This window comes from Lepidochelys kempii, chromosome 3 (assembly GCF_965140265.1).
Source record: "Lepidochelys kempii isolate rLepKem1 chromosome 3, rLepKem1.hap2, whole genome shotgun sequence".
NCBI lineage: Eukaryota > Metazoa > Chordata > Testudines > Cheloniidae > Lepidochelys > Lepidochelys kempii.
The window spans coordinates 85,335,045-85,358,500 of NC_133258.1; the positions used below are offsets into that span (position 1 = coordinate 85,335,045).

A 23,456-nucleotide genomic window follows, 5' to 3' on the forward strand; every position below is an offset into this window, starting at 1 on the left:
TTTCTAACAGAATTCTAACGCAGAATTCACTGTTGTAATCTCTCCTCTGTGTTGCAGCTGTCTCAATCTCCGGGAGATGAAAATATATTTTCATTACTTTGCTTGTATTCTCCTTATTAATTATATCCATATTCTCTGGAGCAAGCATCTTTTTGGTGGCAGCCTAATCTTACTTGTGTAGCAAGAGAATGGCCCTGTTTTCACTTCAATTGTATTTTGTGGTGGAATCTCTGCCATGAGGAACAAATTATTGTGTTGCTTGTTCCTAATATAACCTGGAGTAAGAATGTCATTCTCTCTTAATAGATTTTTTTTCTCATTACTTTTTTTGGGCTGTACTATACCTGTGTATGTAAATATAAATGCTGGAAAACACTGATGTAAAAAAGTGAAAAAAATTTGAATATTTGGTTATGGTTAAAGGGATGTTGTCAGGTGAAAAATCATACTTAACAAAATCTGACCAGTTATATATAACCCATTATACTAAAATTTGAAATAATTTTCTAGTTTTATTCTTTACAATTAATAGTTTCAGAGTGGTAGCAGTGTTAGTCTGTATCAGCAAAAACAATGAGGATTTCCCCATACTAATTTCCCCCTACTGTTACTCACATCTTCTTGTCAACTGTTTGAAATGGGCCACCCTCATTACCACTACAGAAGTGATTTTTCCTCCCTTGGTATTCTACTGTTAATTGAATTGTCTTGTTAGACTGACTCCCCTCCTTGGTAAGGCTAATCCAACTTTTCATGTACTGTGTATATGTACTTGCTACTGTATTTTCTACTCCATGCATCTGATGAAGTGGGTTCTAGCCCATGGAAACTTATGCCCAAATAAATTTGTTAGTTTCTAAGATGCCACAAGGACTCCTTTTGGTTTTTACAATTAATAGTGTTCATTTACTTCTTGCATTATTGTACTTTCCTTGTGGAACATAAAAATAGACATCCGATTCACTTTTTGGCCCTCAAGCATTATCATAATGTTGCAAAATTTGGGTTGCAAACATAGTAGGGAAATGCTTAAATCCAAACAAAGTATTATTTTCGCTGGATTTAAAAAACAAACAAGCCACAGATGTAACTGAACTTATGTTTTGGTCTAACTTGACCTGAGACTATCTCTTAAAGAATATTAAGTGTACTTTCAATCAGATCTCATCAATGAGAGTATGAAATATTCTCTGATTTTCCCACTTAACTATTGTATGCTTGAGTAAATAGAATTTACTTCTACAGTAAATAAGTATAAATTATATTAATATTTTATTCTGCAATCACATATGTGGAAAATTAACTCTTTTATATGTAACTGTTGAATATGAGCATTCACAGTGTTGTATGTAACATACTAATGCAATTTTCAAACTTTTTTTCTTTTGATATAGCTCCATTGAACCTCTGTATTTCACCTATGGAATCTTATTTGCCTGTGGTTGTTCATTTGCATACCAGCCATCCTTGGTCATTCTGGGGCACTATTTCAAGAAACGCCTTGGACTAGTGAATGGCATCGTCACTGCCGGCAGCAGCTTGTTCACTGTGTCACTGCCTTTTCTTTTGAGAGTGTTGATTGATTCAGTTGGCCTGTACAACACTTTAAGGGTTCTGTGCATCCTTATGTTTGTTCTTTTCCTGGCTGGCTTCAGTTACAAACCCCTCATTTCCAGTGCAAGTGACAAAGAGGGTGGAAAGAAGGGCATGTTGAGATTTCATTCTGCAAAGAAGATTTTCAGTTTCTCCATTTTCAAGGTTACGGGTTATCGAATCTGGGCTTTTGGAATCCCCGCTGCACTTTTTGGATACTTTGTGCCTTATGTTCACTTGGTAAGTGCTATGTTTAGTTTTTTTAAAAAATCTGTTCCCTTTATATTCTGGACTAAGAAAACCACTGGTAATAGGAATATCTAACACCAGAGTTGTACTGTGGAGGATCATGTGGCTTGCGTTCTAATGTCTGCAATTAGGAGACATTCTAGCTGTCAACCAGAACCTTTGCACTCTCTTAGTCTGGAGCCAGTTTAATTTTTAGTTCCTCATTTTCTCCCCTGAAGTTGTATAGAGGGGAAAAAGGAAAAATATTATAACTGCACAAGAAAGCCTCCACGTAGTATTTCACTTCAAATGAATCTGTTTCACTTCAAATGAATGTTGTACTATTGACTGAACAAAATTGTTTGATTTTTAGGCCCTGAATAGTAAACATTGCCAATTACACTGTATATTTATCAATCATTTGAGTGAGGATTGTGAGTGGGTGCAGCATATTAGAGTTCAGAGCAGTACTGAGAATATACTTTAGAATATACAAATATTATGCTTTAGACCTATTGGATACTTTATGAAAAAACACTCCTGCAGATAACAAAATAGGGAGATTTTGACCAAGATTGTAATGAAAGAATTAAAATATATTGCAGAAAAAAAGTTGATTTCTAGTCCATGCTTAATTTCCCATTTTGATTGATATGTCAGTAATATTATTAACTAGAGCTGTGCCAAAAATTTGCACTGCTAGTAAATCAATGTTTTAATAATAAATTATTCACTCGTTTTGTTAGAAGCAAAATATTTGGGCTATATCTTGCCTTTCCCTTTGAAATTTCGTAATAATAAGTACAAAAAAGGAGATCTTGAATTTTGTATAATGCCAGTAGTAACATTCCCATTCCCATTTTCATGGGTTTATACCTGCCAAGGTTGGTTCTCCTTAGGATAGTTCCTATCTCTACAATAACTAATAGGACCTGGAGCTATGGTGCCGTAGAAGCTGTCAATCATCTACATCTTGTGCATGTACTTCCGTTACTTTGTCTCCACAGCAGAAAAAAATACTACTCCCTCACCACCTTCTCCACCTACAAAGTTCTTACTCTAATGATATTTGGTGCAACTTGGAGGCACCTTACATGAACTTCATCCAACTGGCCAAGTATCCCATTTCTTAGGAAACTACTCAAAAATAACTCACTAACCGGGGCTGTTAAGCATGAAGTGATGGACTTGCAAAGCAAAGGACTTAGGCCTGCTCTACACTTAAAAATTAGATTCACCTAGCTGCCAGGCTCAGGGCTGTGAAAAAATTCTAACCCCTAGTGGAGACATGGGTTGGTCGATGAAATTTCTGTTGACATAGCTACCGCCTCTCAGAGAGATGGATTAACTACACATTGGAAGAACCCTTCTGTCGATGTAGGAACCGTATGCATTACAGCAGCATAGGTTCAGTGCTGTAGATATGCCACTGTAGCATCTGTAGTGTAGGCGTATCCTTAAAAGAAAAGAAGCTGAAGGGATGAATTGTTTATTCCATTCCACAGCCTCTTCAGCAAACTCACACTAAGAATGTTTGATAAAGAGCAGCCACTACTAGGGTTGCCATCTATTATGGAAAAAATCAGGATTACTTCAGTTTTCATTAATTAGTCTGGCATAAGTCAGTAACTTGATGCAAAAACAGTTTTATTTTTAAAAAAGCCTATATGCAACACAGTGGGTGACAAATTATGATGTCATGGTGTTATGTCATTTTTTGGCAATGAATGCATCAAATACATGAAAAGATTCTGCATGAAAGATGTCACTGCTGGTATTAAATTAATGCAGGGGTCGGCAACCTGTGGCACGCGTGCCAAAGGCGGCATACGAGCTGATTTTTAGTGGGATTCTGCTGCCAGCCAGGGTCCCGCTGCTGGCCTGGATGGGCAGAACGCCGGGCCGGCAGTGAGCTGAGCGGGGCCTGCGGCCAGGACCCTGGCTGGCAGGGGCCGGCGGACAGAGCCCCAGACTGGCAGCCGGCTGAGCTGCTCAGCCTGCTGCCGGTCTGGGGTTCCGTCTGCCACCCGCGCTGCTGGTCTGGGGTTCCGGCTGCTGGCACCGCTCAGCCCACTGCCAGTCTGAGGTTCCGTAGGGGAACAATTATTTGAATTTTTGATTGACGCAAAAATTGTGACTTGTTTTTGGTTATTTTGTTATAATTGTATTATTAGTGGTCTTACTGTGTGAAATACAGTCTACTATTCTTATGTAGACTGTATTTCTTCAAAATAGTGAGTAAATCCTTTTTTAAACAAATCCCCATGTAGTGTAATTGCAGACTAGATACCACATGAAGTAGAAATAGTGAGGCACTGGACTTTTGTTTGCTTTAAGTTCTCCAGCTGCTCCAGTAAATGACAAAGCTCAAGAGGCGAGCAAAATAAATAATAATAATAATTAAAAAAAAATCTAATTTGATGCCTTCCTTGTATGTGTGAGGAACTAACAATAACTAAACAAATGAAAATCACTAAACATACTTTAAACTTCTTCAGAATTCTGAAAGACAAATCTAACATACCTTCCATCACTAAGGTAAATTCGGTTATGCAAAATACAGGCAAAAATTATGACAATCTTTTAACTAGCCAAAAGTACTGCTGCACATAAGAGATTCTCAGCTCTGTTAGAATGCTTGTAAATGGGTGTTGCTTGGGTCCAAGATTTGATTAAACCCACAAGTAGAGTTGGGGGGAAAAAATACAGCTTACTGATTTAAAATAGTTTATTCTGTTTATTATGCACTTTCATATATACAGATGCTCTGCTTTTGCAATATGATCTCTTCTGTATCCTATAGGGGTAATTTATGGCTCAAATTGAGGGATAGGGATCCAGAATATAAGAGCAGCTTGTGATCTATGCTGCTTTTAATGGCATTATACTTTCTGATGATGCCTTGAAAAGAGTTATGTAAAGTTAGGTATGAAATGTAATATTTAGAAAATGATCTTGAAATGTCAATATCAAGGGTTTCCTCCCAGGAGATATCCTAAAACCTAGTATTTTGATCTTTTGTATAAATATCTAGAAGCATAACCTACCTTAATTTAACATCTCAGTAATATTAAAATGCTGTGAATTTCAATAGGATTAGTTCAGTCTACCACATGTTGGGGAGGGATAGCTCAGTGGTTTGAGCATTGGCCTGCTAAACCCAGGGTTGTGAGTTCAATCCTTAAGAGGGCCATTTAGGGATCTGAGGTAAAAATTTGGGATTGGTCCTGCTTTGAGCAGGGGGTTGGACTAGATGACCTCTTGAGGTCCCTTCCAACCCTGAGATTCTATGTGGGGGGAAGCCTCTCCATTTCTGAGGAATTTACATTATCCCAATAACTGACAAATGACCCAGAGAAAAAAACCAAGGATTCTTTTAGTAGAGTTTTCATAAAATCCTCAATTTGTTGTACTCTGCTTTGCCTGCAAGGAAAATCAGTCCTAAACAGCATCTAACACTTGGAAACATTCCTTCCATTCCAGTGCAAAACAAATTTTCTTTTTTTACTTCACAGTTTGTTACTGAAAGAAATGGGGAAGTCTTCTGTCTGTTTTACACTTTTCTCCTTTAAACATCTGTATCTTAAATTATTATTTATATTACAGTAGCACCCAGAGGCTCCAATGGGGATCAGGGCCCCATTTGTAGTAGGTGCTTTGCAAAGACACAGTCCCATCCCTGTAGAATTTACAATCTAAGGCAAGATGTGACAAGTGAATCACAAACAATAGGAGGAAAGGGGAGGGAGGAGTATAGCCTATATAACTGCGACTTATTACTATATAGGTATTTTTATAAATCTTATCAATGTAATATCTGTTTGCCTACATTCAGAATTTGATGGTTCTGAATTAAACACTTCAATTGATGATCACTAGCATTTCAGAAAACCTGGCATTCAAACGCCATAATAGATTAATTTCTGATTCTAGTTATGTCAGAAGCAAAGAAAGTCAGGAGAAAGCAAGCCAACAATAAATATACTGTAATGGTAAAATATGAATGTTTTGTGAACAAGCAATGCTACACCCATTGTCAAAGCAGTGTAATACATATGCTTTCAGGACTAGTAAACTTTTTTAAACCTTGGTCTTGGATCATTGATCAGAAAGCAGAGTGTTTTAATACCTGAAAGAGCACCCATGTGTGAAAGATTTATTTTATGATAATTATTTTACATATAAGCCTAAAGGACTCCTCCATCCCCAATAGCAGAAGCTCTTTTGACCAAATCCAAATGTTGTAATATCACAAGATACACACTGCATCTTCTGATCCCCCTGAAGTTAAATGGTCAATTTATGAATATCTGTTTAAATAATCCCTGATAAACACTCATCAGTTTAAAATATGTGCTAGTAAGAATGATAGGAAAAATGATTTGCAGATTGAATTTTACAGTTACAGCTCGAGGGGGGGGTCAGTGCGGGCAGTAGCACACGACCTGGCACCTCGACTGGGGCTAGGGGTGGTGGGGCTGGCAGGCTCCTTATCTGGCTCTGTCCCTCCCCGGAAGTGCTGACATCCCTGTCCCTCAGCTCCTAGGCAGTAATGTGGCCAGACAGCTCTGCACGCTGCCTCTAACCTGAGAAACGGAGCCAATAGGAACTGAGGGGGCAGCCCCTGCGGGTGGGGGAATTGTGCAGAGACCGCTGGTCATGCTGTGCCTCCGCCTAGGAGCAGAGGGAGGGGGATGTTGCTGCTTCAGGGGAGTCCCCCAAGGTAAGCACCGCCCAGAGCCCCCACCCCCTCCCATGCCCCAACCACCAGCCCTGAGCCCCCCACCCAAACTCCTGCTGAGGAAAGGGGGGCACAGTGGCCTGAGACTGCCCCATTAATGGCTGGTGCAGGGGCTGCCTGAGCTGCTCAGGCAGCCCCCGGGCCAGGCGCACCGGCTGCTGCAGAAGTCATGGAGGTCACAGAAAATCTGTGATTTCCGTGACCTCCATGACAAACTCGCAGCCTTAATTATTACTAGGGATAGGAACTTAAAAATGCTTTGGGGAATGGTTATAGTAACAGAAACCACCTCTTGCAGCTGTAAACTGAGAGGCATAGAGCCCTGTGGATATCCCGCACACTCAACAGCCTAGGGGGGAGGGGGAAAAAGAGTAGTTAAGCAGCAGCAAATCCCATACACTCTGGCAGCCAAGAGATGCTAGTAGGAAATAGAAGAAATGTTCCTTCTCCCTTCCAGCATCCAGATAGAGGTGGGAAGGGTGGCTTCAAATTATCTGACAACCTCTAGCCTGAGGTTGATACAAAAAATGGGAAGTTCATAAGCAGGGTGCAGGGTTAACACCCTGAAACAAATCTCAGCATCTTCCCTTTTCCCAGCAGTTGGAGGGATATGGAGGCTGGCTTCGTACCTTGATGTTGCCCCCGAACAGGGTCTCCATCCCAGCTTCACCCCATGTTTTGTATCCATCTGTGGCTAGTAGGGTTAGTCCTTTGGTTACTGGGGATCAGTAAAATTTCCTAGCCCTTTGTTTGGGTGCATGCATTGTCATGTTGGTAGTTGGGCAAGCGAGGTAGAGATGATGGGATAAATTAGAAATGAGAAGTATGTTACTGAGATAAGTGTTGGGGGAGAAATGGAAAAAGGAGAGAAAAATCTATGTTAGGAGATAGAGAATGCAGAGTAGGGAAGAGGAAAGAGGAGGAGTAGAGAAGACTATGCAGGAAAATCTGTGTTGCTGTCTAATACAGGACGAAAAACAAGTGAAGTAAAGACAGGCAAAGCAGTTCTTACAAAGGCAAGGGATGGATTAAGTACGGCTGGTCAAACAGTACTGCATAATTATCTGATGAAACTCACTGGTATTTGTTGGGTAGTTTATTTGATAGTTTGTTGTGGTTATTATAAAATTATAAATTATAAAATATAAAATTATATTCAGAAAATGCATCACATTAATGCTAGTAGAATTTGTCAAATACATTTAATTAATAGTTTACAAGCCCTTATATTTAAACTCTTATATTGTCAACCAACGTACTATTTAAAGTTACAATTAAATACAGTGCACAGCTGTTTTACGTCTTTAAATTAAATGGAACATGGCTTTAGGATGAGGTGTGGTGACAAAAGTCCAAATGTAAGTATAAAAGAGAGGTAGAAGTTGAGGTGGAGAGGAATAATAAATTTTAGTAGGGTCACAGAAGCAACAAGAGGGAGAACAGTGAGGAATCTGCTCAAGATCTTTTACTCTCTATTCACAAATGCAAAGAGTATGGGGAATAAACAGGAATAACTGGAATTCTTAGTACACAAGCAAAATTATTACTTAATTGGCACCACAGAGGTTTGGTGGGATAAATATTATGGCTGGAATGTTGATATAGAGGAGTATACCTTGTTCAGGAAGGACAGACAGAGGAAAAGAGAGAAGGTGTTGCGTTGTACTAGAATGTATGAACTTGTTCCAAGGTTCAGAAGGAGCTGAGAGGAAGGCCAGTTGCATATCTCTGAGTGAAAATAAAAGGGGGAAAAATCTGGGGCAACATCATGTTAGATGTCTAGTAGAGACCACCAAATCAGGAAGAGGAAAGCGGAAAAATAGGAAAAATATTCAGATATTCTAGGAAAAATAACAAATATTTGAAACACAAGACCTAGAAGACTTTAACTACCAAAATATCTGTTGGAAAAATAATCCAGCAAAACACAGAAAGTTCAGTATGTTCATGGAAAGTGTTGGGGGGGGGGGGGGAGAGAACAACTTCTTCTTTCAGAAGGTGGAGGAAGAAACCAGGAGGGCAGCCATTTTAACTTGATTCTGACTAAGAGAGAAATTGGTAGCAAACTGAATGAGAAGGCAACTTGGGTGAAAATGATCCTGAAATCTTCAAGCTTCATGATTCTAAGGAAAGGAAGGAATGAGAACAGTAGAATAAGGACAATGGACTTCAACAAACTTAGACAACTGGTAGGTATGGTTACATGGGAAGAAAATCTAAGGGATAAAGGAGTTCAGGAGAGCTGTCAGTTTCTCAGAGACAATATTTAAGCACAGCTATTCTTCCCATCTTTCCTGACACAGAGGAAAGATAGGAAGAATAGCAAGAAACCAATATGGCTCCATCAGGAGCTCTTTCATTACCTAAAAATCAAAAAGGAATCCTACAAAAAGTGGCAACATGGAAAAACTGCTAAAGATGAGTACAAAAGAATAGCACAAGCATGTAGGGAAAAAATCAGAAAGGCTAAAGCGTGAAATCAATTACTCTTAGCAAGGGACATAAAAGGTAATAAGAAGAGGTTCGATAAATACATTAGGAGCAAAAGAAAGACTAAGTAAAGTGTAGGTCCACTGCTTAATGGGGAAGAAGAGTGAATAACAGACAAAACCAAGAAGGTTGATGTGTTCAATGTCTATTTTGCTTCAGTTTTCACTAAAAAGGTTAATTGTGACTAGATACTTAACACAAATAATATTAACAGGGAGAAGGAATGCAAGCCAGAATAGGGAAAGAACAGGCTAAAGAATATTTAGATAAGTTAGATGTATTCAAGTCAGCAGGCTCTGATGAAATTCACCCTAGGTACTTAAGGAACTAGCTGAAGCAATCTTGGAAACATTAGCAATTATCTTTGAGAACTCTTGTCATGAGTTTATTATGATATTTTCTGACTGGCTTACACAACTGTATCAAGATGTGAGCCGTTTGGAGCCAGATTCCTAAGTAATGATAGCCTAACACTTGTTCCTTAGGATTACTGTCTGGAAATCAAAAAACATGTTTCAGGGTTAATATCAAATCCTCAGATGTCAGGTCATAAATGTTTAAAACTCTGGGTCACCTGCAAAAGACACAACCCCATGGACATTACCAATAAGAATTTCCCATACTAAGGATCTTCAAAATAATATCCCATCGTGTAGTGAATTATATGATGTGGAAGGTTTAAACTACTCTTGTAACTTTTTGCACACATACTTCTATAAGAAGTTTAAAGCTCTTTCTTGTGAAAAGGTAGCTCATACAAGCAGGATCTTCCCCAGTTATTTTAAAAAGGGGAGGAAAAAAAGCTTTGATCCCCACAGCAAGTGCTCATTTATGGAGAGCAAGGAGCAGGGAGAGTAAAGAATAAATTTTAGAAACTTCATCTGATTTGAAAGCAAGCTTGAAACATACATACAAATCCAAAAAATATGATTAATAGAGAAGGGAGAAGAAATATAAATTTCTACGGAACACAGGACAATAGAGGACTGTGCTCATTTCAGACTTGGCAGGCTCTTTGAGGGGGAGCAGTTCCCTTCTAAGTCTCAAGATGGTTCCTGAATAGTAATTGATGATGAGCTTGCTTTCCATAGTGATTAGACCTAATATGAGGGCAGCAACATTTCAAATAGCTGCATTTATTTATTTGTATTACCACAGTGCCTAGGATCCTAATTATGGACCAGGACCCCATTGTGCTAGGTGCTAAGCCAACAAAACAAAAAGTTGATCTCTCCCTGCCCAAAGAGCTTATAATCCAACCATAAGGCAAGAGACAGCAGATGGATACAGATAGATGAGAAAGTAGAAGGAACTAATGAGACGATCAGCATGATTACTGATACCATAGCATTGTATGCATTGTTTAGTCTGCTATCTTCAGAAAGATACTGGAATCATTTACCTCACTGCATGGGCTATTTAATCAATTATTTTCCTGTTCTGCTCAAGCATTTTCAACAACAACAATTGGATCCTATGTCAGAGACCTAGTTTAATTTCTTAATAATCTTTAACATCTGGCTCCAAAACTACAGGACAGGAAGGCACTTTGACAGATTGGATTGAGATTACATTTCCTATAGATCAGGCCTTCTGTCTTCCACTTCATTTCCAGCAATATTACCCTCAACATGATGCTGGGGTTTTGGTTTAGTGCTGGCTTTTGAGTACCACAGACCCCACGCTACTTCATACAATCCTAAAGCGTAAACTGAAGGTGCCTATGCATAACCTGTTAGAGGTGATGAGATCATAGAACAAGATGATATAGCTGGCTGTAGCCTTTCTAATTGCTGCTGTGTTGGCCAGACTGATCTTAAGAATCAGAGAAACCATTCTGATAGTTCTTTGTAACCCAGATTGTCATGAAGGTGTCTCCCAAACTTGTCTCAGAATTTACCTCCTCTTTTTTGAATTAGGCTTGCCGCCTCCTTCATATGTATTCTAAATTTCATCATCCCAAAGAAATCTTAAATTACATAAGAAGAGAAAGTGGTTTAATAACTGAACGTTTGAAAACAGAAATAAGAGCCTTAAAACATCAATTGCTAGATGGGCAAAACTATGGACTAAGGAAACTTATTTAAAATGGCAGTCTCTGTGGAAATATATTTGAGAATACACTAGTAGATCAGTGTTGGAGAGCACCATATGAACAGTATAAGTTTTGCCCTCTATTACTAGACATAATGCAGATGCTTCCTTTGGTCAAAGAGGTCATTTAAGATTCAGATTTTTCTATTTTACTTTTCTCTACCTTTGATATCATACAGCTTGCTTATCCATATCCCTAACGTAATTGCTAAATAGGTTAAGATACTGTACAAGCATACAAGAAAGAGTAGTATCTTGTTTGTATATCCACCAAACCTGAGGATACTGCCTTCTGTTTGTTATATAATTGTTACTATTATTAATAATGTCAATTTTTTTTTAAATTATATGCTTTGAAAATTATACTGGAATACAGGCTTGAGACTTGGACAAATGACAGCTTGTAGTGGTGCCAAAGTTCTTGAGCTTCTTCTGTTGTCATAGATGGCCAGCAATAACCCTAATGTAGCCTCCAGACTGCTAGTTGTACAAGCCCCAAGAAAACAAATCTTACAGGTAAAATCACTTGCTTAGCAAAGTGAATTGCTGTATATCTGGTTTTTTTCTTCTTCTACATTTTCGTCAGAAAGGAGGATCCAGGGTGTGAAGCTAGCAATAAGAAACAAAACAGAAAGTTATTGCAGAATAGACAATAATAGACTTAGCCATGTCTTTAAAAGTTTATCAGAAAGATTCGAGGTATGGAATTAAGTCTACTAGCCAAAGACTGCTATGACCAGGTAAGGGAGCCTATCTGTAGTCTATGGTAAGAAGCCTAATCCCTACCCCAGCTACTAAACTTAAATAAGTGAAAGGCAGATGATGTGCTAGCTAGCATTTCTACCAAAGTTTCTGTCCCTGCTCAGGAATTCATGTCTTATATTAGCCTGTGATTGGGAGAGCTGGTGAATTTGAAACAGACACAGGTACCTGTTATTGAAAAGAAGGAGATTTTTCTTTCTCCACCTCACTTCTATCCAGATCAAATATACAAGTGGATTTTTCAAGCCCTAGATATCGTTTTTACAGGGTTGGGGTACTAATATCAATTGTTTTTAAATGTTATCATGCACTTTAAGATTATTTCAAGCTATTTTATAGGGAACTGATCGTTCAAGGATTACTATTGGAATAAATAAACCTTTAATCCTTTAGGTTCTCATTTCAAACACAGCCTAAATCAATAGTGACTGAAAGCAGTTTCTCATCTAATGATTGTTCAGAACCCAATGGGAAATTCATTTAGCTGTCCAATTTTCAGCAGCCAATTGTCCACATCAGAAAAGCCCTACACTTAGCACTAATTGACTTTCCTTATTGGCATTCTTTGCATAGACCAAGTACTGATTAAGCCTGGAAACTGAACTATTCTCACCTGTGGAAATGGCAGAGGGGAGATGTGTTTAATCCCTGTGACATTTCTTTGTGGTGTACTACTACTATTGATAAATAAAAGATTTTGTTCTCCAAGTCTGCCAGTCCATCACTAAAATTCTCATCTCTCTTCCTCCCCAAAACAGCAGGTAGTAGCAGCTCCCCACCCGGTGTTATCCTTGTTGTCTCTTTTTAACAATAATTTGTAATCTTACTTTAGTTAAAATGTGAGGTAATAGCAGTGAAAGCAGATATGTAGCATTCTACATTGTCTATAAAATGCTGCTGTTAGTTTTTAGTTGTTGGTATAGTCATGTGAAATAACATATTGCTTTGAAATGATGCTGCAGCTGGACTTTTTGAGGTAGCACCAAGATGAAGCCACTGTTAATTATTAAAAATAGTCCTGATAGACAGAGCTTCCCACTCATGTATTGCAACTCTCTCTGTCCAGCTGTTTCAAATAAATTTAGAGCTACTGAAGGTACTGTTTAGAATTTTTCTAGGGAAACGTTTCTGACCTCAATGATAGTATTACTTGTGGTAGATGTTTCTGTGAAGGTGTGTGGCCCATTATAGTAGCAACCACACCATAGTGTCAACCTGTGCTCAGAGCAACCATCAGGCGATGCAGAGAGCATAGGGTAGATTCACAATAATTAAGGCTATGATTTAGTCACGTATTTTTAGTAAAAGTCATGGACAGGTCACAGGCAATAAACAAAAATTCATGGCTGTCCTATGACTTATACTATAAATACCGGCAACTAAATGTGGGAGCCACTGCTGCAGGGAGGGAAAGCCGGGGGCCACTGCTGGGGGGGACAACAGGGCCAGCTGCTGCTCCGGCTTCCCCGGAACCGCTGCCGGGGGAGGGGGCATGGCTGCTCTGGCTGCCCTGGGACCGCTGCTTGGGCGGTCCCTGAGGCCAGCTACATGGGGCCGCCTGAGCAATGGCCGGTGTGGCTGGCTGCAGGAGCTGCTCCGGCTGCAGCCAGTGTGGCTGTCCCTGGGGCCACCTGAGTAGCTGGCCCCAGAGCCAGCTGCTTGGGTGGCCCTGGGGTCAGCCACAGTGGCCGCTGGAGAAGTCACAGAGGACATGGAAAGTCACAGAATCCATGACTTCTGCAACCTCTGTGACAGATACGGAACCCTAACGATAATGCCATCTTTACACTGCTGTTAAAATACTTCATTGTCTATAGTGCTCTCACAGGTTCCAACTTTTTACTTAAAATATTGACATGCGTTGCTAGAAGCTTTTAGAGTACCTCAGTAGAATTAGCAGATACTTATTATTTTCAAGTGAAGTTGCAGGTTCAGTTTAACATTGGCTGTTAATATATGCATTTAGTTCCTAATGACTGTCTCTCCCGTCTAGTACAACAAAGTGTTTAACACTTTTCAGTTCATGTCTTGAATGCAGGCTGGGTAATTTCTGAGAGAGTTCAACTGCAAATACTGCATACTTAAAATAATGCTTAAAGCATTTTTCAAAATGCCATTATATTAATACTTTCAAAAATATTTGTTTGCATTTTACAGAAGGTGAAACTGAAGTAGAGTTCGTGACTTGTATTGCACACTTGGTTTGTAAAAATATCTGGTAAATAGTGCCATTAAACTATATCTTCCTAGTTCAGTTAACTTTGTTCTACAAGAGCTCAGAATTTTATTCTTTAAATTTATTTCAGAGAAAAGGTTACTCTTAACCTTTCATTTCTGTTAGAAAAAAGCGATACTCAGTGTTTAAATACAGCTGCAGAATTGCCTTACACAAATCAATCTTCTGCATGTTTTCCAGAAAATAGCTGGTGTCTGTCAAAAAGTTGTTTGACTGCTACTTTTTAAAGAAAAAGGAAAATTGTAAAATAACCCCCCAAAGAACAACTTTCAGTATTCCTTTACCATTGCTTTGCTGCTCAAATATTAATCCACTGTGTAAGACTTTTTGTCAACCAAAAATATTACTTCACAAATGTACTTTAAAACAAATCCAGAAGCTATATACATTTTTGTGTAAATCACATATCCTTTCTCTAATGGATTCAGTGGCTTGTCTAGATTATTTCTGCCTTTTAAAAATACTGAATAAACCCACAGTCTCTGTCATCCTGTTCATTCCCTTGACTCCTGTTCAAGGAGTTGTGCGTTTTGTTGTTGTTTTTGTTGTTGTTTTTTACTTTTTCTGCATCATTCATTTTCTTGGTACCCCCCCCCCACTTCTTTTCTTTGAGAGGCTGCAACCAGCCTTTTTTCTAGGAAGTACAATATGAAGATGCATTTCAAATGGTGTTAAGTACTCCTAGGTGATTGTACATTAAACTGCTATATCTTCATATTGTAGGTAATTTGAAAAAGTTAAAACCACTCAGGTTTTTCCACAAGCATGGTTGTCAAATATAAGTGCTATTCTCTCTTTCTTTCTCATCTGCTTTATCTACCACATTTCAGTCGCACAGAAAGTTCTGACAAGGGCTCTAGTGTTGTACAGTTCCAATATGGTTATATGGATATTTCTAATGGACCAGATCTTCAATGGCTCCTATGCTTTACTTGCTTTTCTAATCTTTGATTTATCTCCCTTCAGATTTCAACATCTGCTCCAATTTGATTGCCCAGGTTAGTGAAATTTACCCCCTTTGTCCAGTTCTGTAAATATCCTGCACAACTTATTCCTGCCCCAGTATTCATCAGTGTTGACCTGGCAATGTTTGTTCTTGGTTAGTTTGGCTACTTTTCTTTTGAAAGTCACACATTCTCTGTATTTTATTAAGGTGGAGAAGAAAAAACAAAGGAAGAAAGTTCAGTTCCTACAAAATGTTTCCTCTATATTAGTAATTTTGATGGAAGTATAGTTAAACTATAGCCTCCGTACAAGTAACAGAAGGGAAGAAAAGTCACAAATGAAAAAAGTATAAAACTCAAAGGTAAATACAATGATTGGATAATACAAAAGTGGAAGTAAACAAAAGTCAGTTGAAAGAAGTAACCATTTATTTTAGGTTGTGGATGTACCCAGGTGTATAAAGTAAGCAGATGTCTAAGGATAAGAGTAAATTCATCTTCGTCAGGAGTACAGGATCAACAAGTCAGAAGGTGTCAGTTCTGTTAATTATCAACCATTTCACTGCTGTGGAACCAGACATACTGAAGTTAATGTATTGTAATTTCATTTATTAAGGTTTCTCTGACCACATACTTTTAAAAAATGTTTTGATAATATTAGCCACTGATAGAAGATTGATGAGCAAGCGGTGTATACAATTTCAAGACCTGCAACTAAAGTGTAAAAGTGTGTGCTCTTATTTTTCACAAAATACTGTACAAAAAGTGGCAAAGAGTCCTGTGGCACCTTATAGATTAACAGACGTATTGGAGCATAAGCTTTTGTGGGTGAATACCCACTTCGTTGGATGCATGTAGTGGAAATTTCCAGAGGCAGGTATAAATAAGCAAGCAAGAATCAGGCTAGGGATAACGAGGTTAGTTCAATCAGGGAGGATGAGGCCCTCTTCTAGCAGTTGAGTTGTGAACACCAAGGGAGGAGAAACTGCTTTTGTAGTTGGCTAGCCATTCACAGTCTTTGTTTAATCCTGAGCTGATGGCGTCAAATTTGCAAATGAACTGAAGCTCAGCAGTTTCTCTTTGAAGTCTGGTCCTGAAGTTTTTTTGCTGTAGAATGGCTACCTTTAAATCTGCTGTTGTGTGTCCAGGGAGGCTGAAGTGTTCTCCTACAGGTTTTTGTATATTGCCATTCCTAATATCTGATTTGTGTCCATTCATTTATCCTTTTACATAGGGACTGTCCAGTTTGGCCAATGTACATAGCAGAGGGGCATTGCTGGCACATGGTGGCGTAGATTACGTTGGTGGACGTGCAGGTGAATGAACCGGTGATGGTGTGGCTGATCTGGTTAGGTCCTGTGATGGTGTTGCTTGTGTAGATATATGGGCAGAGTTGGCATTGAGGTTTGTTGCATGGATTGGTTCATGAGTTAGAGTTACTATGGTGCGGTGTGTAGTTGCTGGTGAGAATATGCTTCAGGTTGGTGGGTTGTCCGTGGGCGAGGACTGGCCTGCCTCCCAAGGCCTGTGAAAGTGCGGGATCGTTGTCCAGGATGGGTTGTAGATCACTGATGATGCGTTGGAGCAGTTTTAGCTAAGGACTGTATGTGATGGCCAGTGGAGTTCTGTTGGTTTCTTTCTTGGGCTTGTCTTGCAGCAGGAGGCTTCTGGGTACACATTTGGCTCTGTTGATCTGTTTCCTTACTTCCTCGTGTGGGTATTGTAGTTTTGAGAATTCTTGGTGAAGATCTTGTAGCTGTTGGTCTCTGTGAGAGGGGTTGGAGCAAATGCAGTTGTATCTCAGCGCTTGGCTGTAGACAATGGATCATGTGGTGTGTCCGGGATGGAAGCTGTAGGCATGAAGGTAGGCATAGTGGTCGGTGGGTTTTTGGTATAGGGTGGTGTTAACGTGATCGTCACTTATTTGCACCGTGGTGTCTAGGAAGTGGACCTCCCATGTAGATTGGTCCAGGCTGAGGTTGATGGTGGGATGGAAGCTATTGAAATTGTGGTGGAATTCTTCCAGGGTTTCCTTCCCATGGGTCCAGATGAAGAAGGATGTCATCGATGTAGCGTAGGTAGAGAAGGGGCGTGAGTGAACGAGAGCTGAGGAAGCGTTGTTCCAGGTCAGCCATAAAAATGTTGGCATATTGTGGGGCCATGCTGGTGCATATTGTCACCAAATTTGAAATAATTGTGCGTGAGGATAAAGTCACAGAGCTCAGGAATGAGTTATGCTGTGGCATCATCAGGGATACTGTTCCTGACAGCTTGTATTCCATCTGTGTGTGGGATGTTTGTGTAGAAAGCCTCTACATCCATGGTGGCTAGGATGGTGTTTTCTGGAAGATCACCAATGCATTGTTAGTTTTTTCAGGAAATCTGTAGTGTCACTGACAAAAAGTATCAGCTCTAATTTAGAGTTTTGGATGCTTAATATGAACAATTTTCACATCTTTAATAAACAAAAGAGAGAGAGAGAAATAGCCCATGTGGAAGTTGGCAAAATAAGATTTTATGAAAAAGCTGATATTTGCATTTTCTTATACTTTTTTGGTCTTATGATGTGTGAATGCAAAGTATTACATTTTTTAAAAGATTTTTCCTTCCCTTATTTCCACCTCACGAGACTTTGAAAACTGGAAAGCACAGCTGACTTGTCTTCTTTTATCTTCATACATAATTAGATTATTGGCATTGCCAAAATTGAGCTTAGATCATTATTGACTTCAGGCTTGTTTCTGGTGCTTATCAAGGTTTTTTGGGCACAGCCTTTTACAGGAATAAGGAACAAAAATGATACTATTGTGGTGGACATTTGTGCTGATTTCAGTTTAGTGTGATAATTCATGTGGAAAACTAAGTAGTAGCATATTAAGTAATGATGGAGAAATTTCTAAAGGTTCAGAGATTTGATTTTGTTCTGAAAAGCACACAATTTGCTTCTCCAAACGATATAAATCTCTTGAGTTATGTAACATTAGTCTTGAAATCTCATAAGAACAAGATTCCCTGTAATATCTTTCTACTTCTGATTGGGTCAGAAATCTCATAAGAACATCCTTTTCACCAGTATTTGGCACTTTGGTTCTGGTTCCAGTGGGAGCTTGAAAGGTGCAGAGCTGTGTGGAAATTAAAAATATAATAGGAGATGAAAAGGGAGGTGGTTAAGATTTGGTTCAAGGTCTGGGTCAGTTTTTATTTTATTTTAGTCAAATAGGTTTGCCCATCTGTTGTGGGTTCCACTCACTGCTGTGGTGCCTCCTCCTGTCTGGTCTGGTGATTAGCTCTTTCCAGGTCCAACATCCCCTTTCTGCCACTCATCCAGCCACCTCTCTCTTGCTCGCACTCTCTCTCTCTCTCTGCAACTCAGGGTGCTCTCTTTTTGTGGCTTATCCCTCTGGCCAGATCACTAAAGTCCTCCTCTTCCGCAGTATCACAGTCTCTCCATACACACTATCTCCAGCAGTCTTCCCATCTGGACTCCAGACTGTGCCGCTTCCCCCAGTGGCTGGTAGGGAAATCCAGGCCCACCCTCTTCTATGGGTTCCACCACAGGTCCCCTACAACCAGCAGCTAGGGTCTACACTATCTCACACCTTGCTGCTGTTTCTCTGGAGTGCCTCCTATGTTGCCTCTAACAGGCTCCTTCTCCACTCTCCTCTGAAAATGTTCTTCCCTCTGGGCCAAGTTCCCTTTTCTCCCTAGCCTCAGAGAGAATAACTCCAGACCTCCCTCCAGCCCCTTTCTGCTGCCAGCTTCCTGGCTTTATTCTAGCCTAGCCTGTTCCTTCTCAGCTGGCTCCCATCATCATTCAGGAGATTATTTATGCTACGTGATTCCCCTCAGCCTCATTAACCCTTTCAAAGCTACTGTGGTGTGAACACCTCATCACACTATCTATGATTTGTCTGTCTTAGGTACTCATATGGCCCTTATTACATAGTATCAGACCACCTCACAATCTTTAATGTAGCCTCACTACACTCTTGTGAGTTGGAGAAGTACTGTTATTCTCATTTTACAGACAGGGAACTGAGGCTCAGAGAGACTAAGTGACTTGCTCAGGGTTGCACAGGAAGTGTATGGTGGAGCAGGGGCCTGAACCCAGACCTCTGAAGTCTGAAGCTAGTGCCCTAAGCATTGGACCGTCGTTCTTCTCCTTGAACGGCTATACAAGTGTAACAGTAAATTGATCAGATTGATTAGGAAACTGCAGACTCATTCCACAAATATAGGTGGTAGGAAGTCTTCAAAATTCCTCTTACAAAAAAGGAATGTGCAACATAAAACCAAAGATTAAAAATGTAGAGCATAAACTTCAGAAATTACTGCAAGCAATGAAATATTACAAATGGACAGGATTACATGTTTTGGATAAACCTTGTTTGCAAACAACCTATGGGCTTGTCAACACAAATATGTAGTTTGCAGCAAGCTGGGGTGTGAATCTACCTTACACCAGCCTGCCACACTGACTGACTGAATGTTTGGTCCTGTTGAAATGCAGTAACAGTTCCTTAATGTGCTTTGATGTAGTCCCATTTCAAAATGGAATAAATCAAAGCACACTAACGTAGTGTTATTGCACATCAGCATGGACACTTAGTGTGCAACTGAGTAGTGTGGGATAGATTTACACCCCATCTTACAGTGAACTAAAGCCTTGTGTAGACAAGCCCTAAGTAACTAAATTCTCATAAAAGGAGGAGGATGTAGAACTGTCAGATATGAATACCCAAAAGAGTGCTAAGCAAAATAAAGCACACAACAGAAGAAAAGCTGTGAGGTTGGTCTCATACTGAAGAGGGAAGAATCTGTGGGAATTAGAGGAAATAATAGTGCACCATTTTCCTGGCCTAGAAGCAATGCAGGAAAATGAATCGAACCCTAAACCAGTGCCAAGTTAACTTCTTTTATCAAGCTAGTTGTCTGCCATTATGTTCACCTACATAGAAAAGATTAATTGTGGTTACAAAAGAGACAAATGTGATCTCTGGCATAACACAGGCCATGTAATTTCACACAGCAATTCCTGTATCAAACCCAATAACTTTCGATTCTTCTTTGAGTGGTGGTCCCTATGTGTATTCCACGTGTGGGTGTGTATGTGTGCCATGCACTCAAGTCCAGAAGTATTTCTTACCAGTTTCCATTGACCCGCACGTGCATAGTGTGTCTCCTCTTCCTCGCAGCTGAGGGTATAATAGGTAGTGCGAGTTGATAACTCTCCAGTTCTCTTTTGCTGCTGCTTGGCCTGAGTCAGAACCCTCTGTTCCTTCATGCTCTTAGTTTTTCCTGAGAGTGACTTACTTCTGCTTCAATCTATATTGTTGTATATAGTCTTCTCTAGTGTTAGCTAGCTAAGTTAGTATAGTTTCCTTTCCCTGTCTGGGGGCCTGTATCTTCCCCCTTTGCTCCAGGGCCTATGCCCCAGATCCCAGGTTTTAAAAACTGTCTCCTACCTGTGCTCATTCTCTGTGAATGACAAGCACCAACAGTGCCTCTACAGGGTTGGCAAGGCACACATCATGGCTCACTGCTCCATCGGCAAGTCCTTTCTGCTACGCACCCAGGATGCCCGCAAACACTGCCTCATGGAAGAAGCTACATGGAGAAAGCCATGAGACCAAGGACAAACTCTGATCCAGACCTGGCAGACTCCCTCTACAGCACCGTGCATGCCCCGATGGTACCAAGGACAAGTCCCAGTATGAGAATAAAAAACACTCTCGTGGGCATAAGAGCAGATCCCTACTGCGGACTGCTCCCAAGTGTAGTGTTTCCTCCCTGAGGCAGCATTCTTTCTCTCAATGGTACTGGTTTGATCCTGTAAGGACCTACTGACAACTAAGTCCATGGAAGCACCAGATTTGATGGTAGTGACCCCTCACACTCCAAGACAGACTAAGACGTATACCTCTTTGGAGGATATCTTTGCCCTGCCATACCAACAATCTCCTCTGCTTTCGGGTCCAGTCCTTCTGAGGGGCATTTCAACACCAGAGGAGGAATCCACCTTGAGGAGAAAGAGCTACTCCCCTTCTCCATCCATGAGTTGGAGTCTCCATCCACCGGCATTGACAGTACTACATATGGAACGAGATCCGACCTTTTCCTCGGCTGAATCAGATGTCCAGGACATACCATCGCAGTCACAATGGGAGGTTAGTTGGACCGGATTTCTAGACTGTCTTAGATCTGTCCTCTGCCTAAACAGGATTATCATCTGTGGAACCACTGGAGTGCCCCTCTCCACAACCAGTTTTCATCATACTGGTACTATTGGGGCCCACGGGATCCCTATATATGGCACCCTGGATCTGTGTGAGAGTCTCACCAGCCTTCTTTGCCTAGATAACAGCAAACAGCTCTGCCAGAGTATGCAGAGGAGGAAGACATTTAGCTGGATCCTTCGGTACTGACAGTATCTACAGGCTTATCATCCTCGTGATGAGGCAAGCACCCCATATTCGCCATCCCCACCTGCTGACCACAGGCAATACCAAGAATTCTTGCGGAGGCTGGCAACTAAACTCCAGATCCTGCTTGAGGAGGTCCATGATAATGCAACATAAGCTTCTGGACATCCTTCAGCCCAACACATCCCTACCCTCAAAAGGACTGAGACACGATACCTTGTGCTTGTGAAAAGTGCTGAAGTTTTGTTCACACACCCTGCCCCCAAATCCCTAGTAGTACAAGCAGCCAATAAAACATCCAGCAACAACTCCATAAGACCACAGCTGCAGACAAGTGTTCTAAACACCTTAACCTGCTGGCGAGGAAATTATTCTCATCCACTATGCTCCAGTTTAGAATAATAAATTAGTCCTGTTAGCTAAGTATTATTTTCTGAACTAGTCCAAGTTCTTGGAGTTTAAAGATAAAATTCCTTAGAAGGTTAGGGCTCAATTCCAAGCTCTTATGAAAAGGGTATACTTGTGGCCAAAACTTTGCTCCAAGCTGCAGTGGACACAGCCAACGCCATATGTCAAGCCATAGCAACCACCATAGTAATGCAATATGAATCGTGGCTTTGCTCTTCAGGGTTCCCCAGAGAGGTTCAGAACACTATAGAGGATTTGCCCTTTGACAAGACTGATTCTTTTAATGAGAATACAGATGAGTCTGCATTCATTAAAAGACTCTAGGACAACTTTTCACTTCCTGGGCCATTATACCCTGGGCCCAAAAGAGGAAATATCACAAACAGGTGTACAAATGAAGGCCTCTCCCACAGCCTTTCTTCCACCAACAACCATACAAACCACTGTGCAAGCATCAGAAGTTTCAAAGACCGAGGTATGCAGCCTTGTCCACCTCAACATCTACCAGCCAACCTCATTCACCACCCAACGGTTACTTTTGACAGGATGCGCAAGAGTTGCAAACCATCACTGATGCATTCCCAACTGCTTCCTGAATCTTTGGTGGCTGCCTGCTATATTTCCTCCACAAATGGATGGCTGTAACAATGGACAAGTGGGTAATTGATATCATCCTCTTCGGCTACACTGTCGAGTTTCTTTACCCAGCTCCCCACAAACCTCTTTCCTAGCTCCTCTTCAAGGACCACTCTTGCAAGGAGATCCTCTGTCAGGAGTTGGACTCTCCCCTCCAATGAGGGGCTGTAGAGTGAATGCCATATCAGCATCAAAGGAAAGAGTTCTACTCCCAATATTCCATAGTTTCCCAAGAAAAAGGGAGATGGGAGCTTTTTAAAGTCAGCTAAATATTTTTATTCTCAAATTAAAATTCTGCATGGTTACATTGGAATCAATAATTCCCTCCATGGAAAAAGACACATGGTTCGTTGCTCTCAACATTGAAGTTGCTTACTTTCATGTGGACATTCACCTGTCCCACAGAATGTTCCTGACCTTTCTGGTAGGCCAGGAACACTACATGCTCAGAGTCCTCCCATTCGGTCTTGCAGCATCACCACGGGCCTTCATAAAGGAGGTGTCCGTGGTGGCAGCACGGATGAGATGAAATGCTGTCTTGCTGTATCTGTCTCCTAACAAGCAAATCCAGCCATTGGGAATCTTATCTGCCTCACCTTCTGGCATCTTTGAGAATCTCTACATAAACATGGAGAAGGCTACTTTGACTCCCATTCAGACCATAGACTTTATAGGAGTAACCCTAGACTCAATCTCAGCAAGGGCCTACCTCCCTAGAACAGATTCCAGGCCAGGAACAGCCTGATAAGACAAGTCCTCTGCAGACCTCAAACTACAGTCAAGATCTGTCTTTTCCTGCTAGGCCACATCCTCTCTTACTTACTTAATGCTGTTCACCAGGCTTCACCTCCTGTAACTGAGGTCCTAAGGGGGCCACACTGAGATTACTCAATTAGGGCAAA

General features: G+C 40.6%; 1 protein-coding gene across 1 annotated transcript in view; it reads left to right on the forward strand.

The window, feature by feature from the left end:
• Positions 1-23,456, forward strand: part of SLC16A10 (solute carrier family 16 member 10) — a 171,943-nt gene that overhangs the window by 113,127 nt on the left and 35,360 nt on the right. The window contains exon 3 of the mRNA XM_073337053.1: positions 1,395-1,833. Coding sequence (XP_073193154.1) covers positions 1,395-1,833 — 439 coding nt within the window. The remainder of the gene's footprint in view (positions 1-1,394; positions 1,834-23,456) is intronic.